Source organism: Mandrillus leucophaeus, unplaced genomic scaffold (genome assembly GCF_000951045.1).
Source record: "Mandrillus leucophaeus isolate KB7577 unplaced genomic scaffold, Mleu.le_1.0 Scaffold17, whole genome shotgun sequence".
In the NCBI taxonomy this organism is placed as follows: domain Eukaryota; kingdom Metazoa; phylum Chordata; class Mammalia; order Primates; family Cercopithecidae; genus Mandrillus; species Mandrillus leucophaeus.
Window position 1 is genome coordinate 5,605,253 of NW_012101698.1, and position 2,359 is coordinate 5,607,611.

At 47.4% G+C, this 2,359-nt stretch overlaps 1 protein-coding gene across 1 annotated transcript in view; it reads right to left on the reverse strand.

The window, feature by feature from the left end:
- Positions 1-991: 991 nt before the first annotated feature.
- The window catches only part of LOC105537260 (ATP-dependent RNA helicase DDX19A-like), a 10,654-nt gene continuing 9,286 nt past the window's right edge, over positions 992-2,359 (reverse strand). The window contains exon 6 of the mRNA XM_011976823.1: positions 992-1,059. Coding sequence (XP_011832213.1) covers positions 992-1,059 — 68 coding nt within the window. The remainder of the gene's footprint in view (positions 1,060-2,359) is intronic.

Genomic DNA, 2,359 nt, shown 5'->3' on the forward strand with positions numbered 1-2,359 from the left:
TAAGCTCTGCCTCCCGGGTTCACGCCATTCTCCTGCCTCAGCCTCCCGAGTAGCTGGGACTACAGGCGCCTGCCACGACACCCGGCTAATTTTTTTGTATTTTTAGTAGAGACCATGTTCACCAGGATGGTCTTGATTTTCTGACCTCGTCATCTGCCCGTGTCAGCCTCCCAAAGTGTTGGGATTACAGGCGTGAGCCACTGCGCCCAGGCCTTTTTTTTTTTTAAGAGACAGGGTCTCCTGTCACCCAGACTGGTGCAGAGCTCACTGCAGCCTCAAAAACTCCTGGATTCAAGTGATCCTCCCACCTCAGCCTCCAGAGCAGCTGGAGCCCAGCTAAAAAAATTTTTTAAAAATATTTTATGGCCAGGCACGGTGGCTTATGTCTGTAATCCCAGCATTTTGGGGGGCTGAGGTGGGTGGATCACAAGGTCAGGAGTTCAGCCTGGCCAAGATGGTGAAACCCCATCTCTACTAAAAACACAAAAAAATTAGCCAGGCGTGGTGGCGGGCGGCTGTGATCCCAGCTACTTGGGAGACTGAGGCAGTGAATTGCTTGAACCTGGGAGGTATAGGTTGTGGTGAGCTGAGATCAAGCCACTGCACTCCAGCCTGAGCAACAGAGTAAGACTCCATCTCAAAAAAAAAAAAAAAAGGTATTTTACCTATCCACAGGCAGCAGACAAGGAAGTACCTTCTGTGACTGGCAAGGTCAGATGCATCATTCCTTGCTAGGCAAAGGAAAGGTAAAATACTGAAACTACATTTTTAAAAATAAAAGTATTCCCTTTTGAGTGTGAATTAAGAATCAATGTGCCTTCTCACTACTCTTGTGAAAAAAAATCACAGCTCCTGCAGCAAGTCTATGCCTGGGTAACAGCCAACCCACAAAATCCAAGAGGAGGTCCCCCTCTCCCACCTCTGTGAGGCTGCGGAGCAGTATGTATGTGGGCCAGCCTGGTCCTCAGAGTGTGGAATTAACATCTTTCCTCTAGCGACTGTTTGTGCTGCTGAGAACAGCACAGGCTCTCTGGCAGCCTGCTTCTCTCCAGGGGAAGCCTGTGAAGCAGAAGAAACATATGGCATCTGCACTCAGGGCGCCCAGTTCCATCCGGCCTCCCTATAAAATGACTTTGCCTTTCCTTTTTTAAAATTACAAAAATAATTCAGCCAATACATAAACATATGAAGTGAATCACCGAGGGCCTTCCTGCAATATCTTTTTTGTGCCCACCATTTGTCATGGAATGGGTAAAGGGGACCAGAGAGGGAAGAGACGCTGCCCCCTCGTGGGGCCATGGCAGTCCCCGGGGCTGCGTCTCCGCGGTGCTTCCTGTGAAACGCTGTTACCACAGGCACCGCACTGGAGACCACGAAAGGGAAGAGTCTGACATCTCAGCTATCTTTGCTATAAATAGAAATAAACCTTAACTAAGGCTTGAGTACACTTAGGCCGGACACGGTGGCTCACGCCTGTAACCCCAGCACTTTGGGAGGCTGAGGTGGGTGGGTCATGAGGTCAGGAGTCTGAGACCAGCCTGGTCAACATGGTGAAACCCCATCTCTACTAAAAATACAAAATTAGCCCAGCGTGGTAGCAAATGCCTGTAATCCCAGTTACTTGGGAGACTGAGGCAGGAGAATCGCTTGAGCCCGAGAGACAGAGGTTGTAGTGAGCCAAAATCGCACCACTGCACTCCAGCCCAGGCAACGAGAGCGAAACTCCGTCTCATAATAATAATAATAGTAATAATAAAGTAGTGAGACAAGAATGGGCAGCTCCCCAACAGAAAAGATTTTCCAAGAAACTGAATATTTGCCAAGCCTCATTAAGTCAAAATCGAAAAAACAATGACATAATCTGTTGGCAAAGTTTTAAACATTGATTATAGTGTTGGCAACCATGTAAGATAATATGTATTTTTGTATCACAGTAACATAAATTGCTAAAAACCTTTTGGCAAGTGTAAATGGCAATGAATTAAAATTTTAAATGTCCCTACTCTTTGACCCAACAATTCTACTTCCAGGAATAATAGACTGAAGTGATTTTCACCAAACGCTCAAAAATAAGAGGTTGGACACGGTGGCTCATGCCTGTAGTCCCAGCACTTTGGGAGGCCCAGGTGGGCAGACTGCTTAAGCTCAGGAGTTCAAAACCAGCCTGGACAGCATGGTGAGACCCCATCTCTACAAAAATTAGCTGGGTGTGGTGGTGCAGGCCTAAAGTCCCATCTACTTGGAGGGGTGAGGCAGGAGGGTCACTTGAGACTGGCTCGAGGTTGCAGTGAACTGAGATCATGTCACTGTATTCCAGCCTGGGTGACAAAAGTAAGAGCTGGTCTCAAAAAAAAAAAAA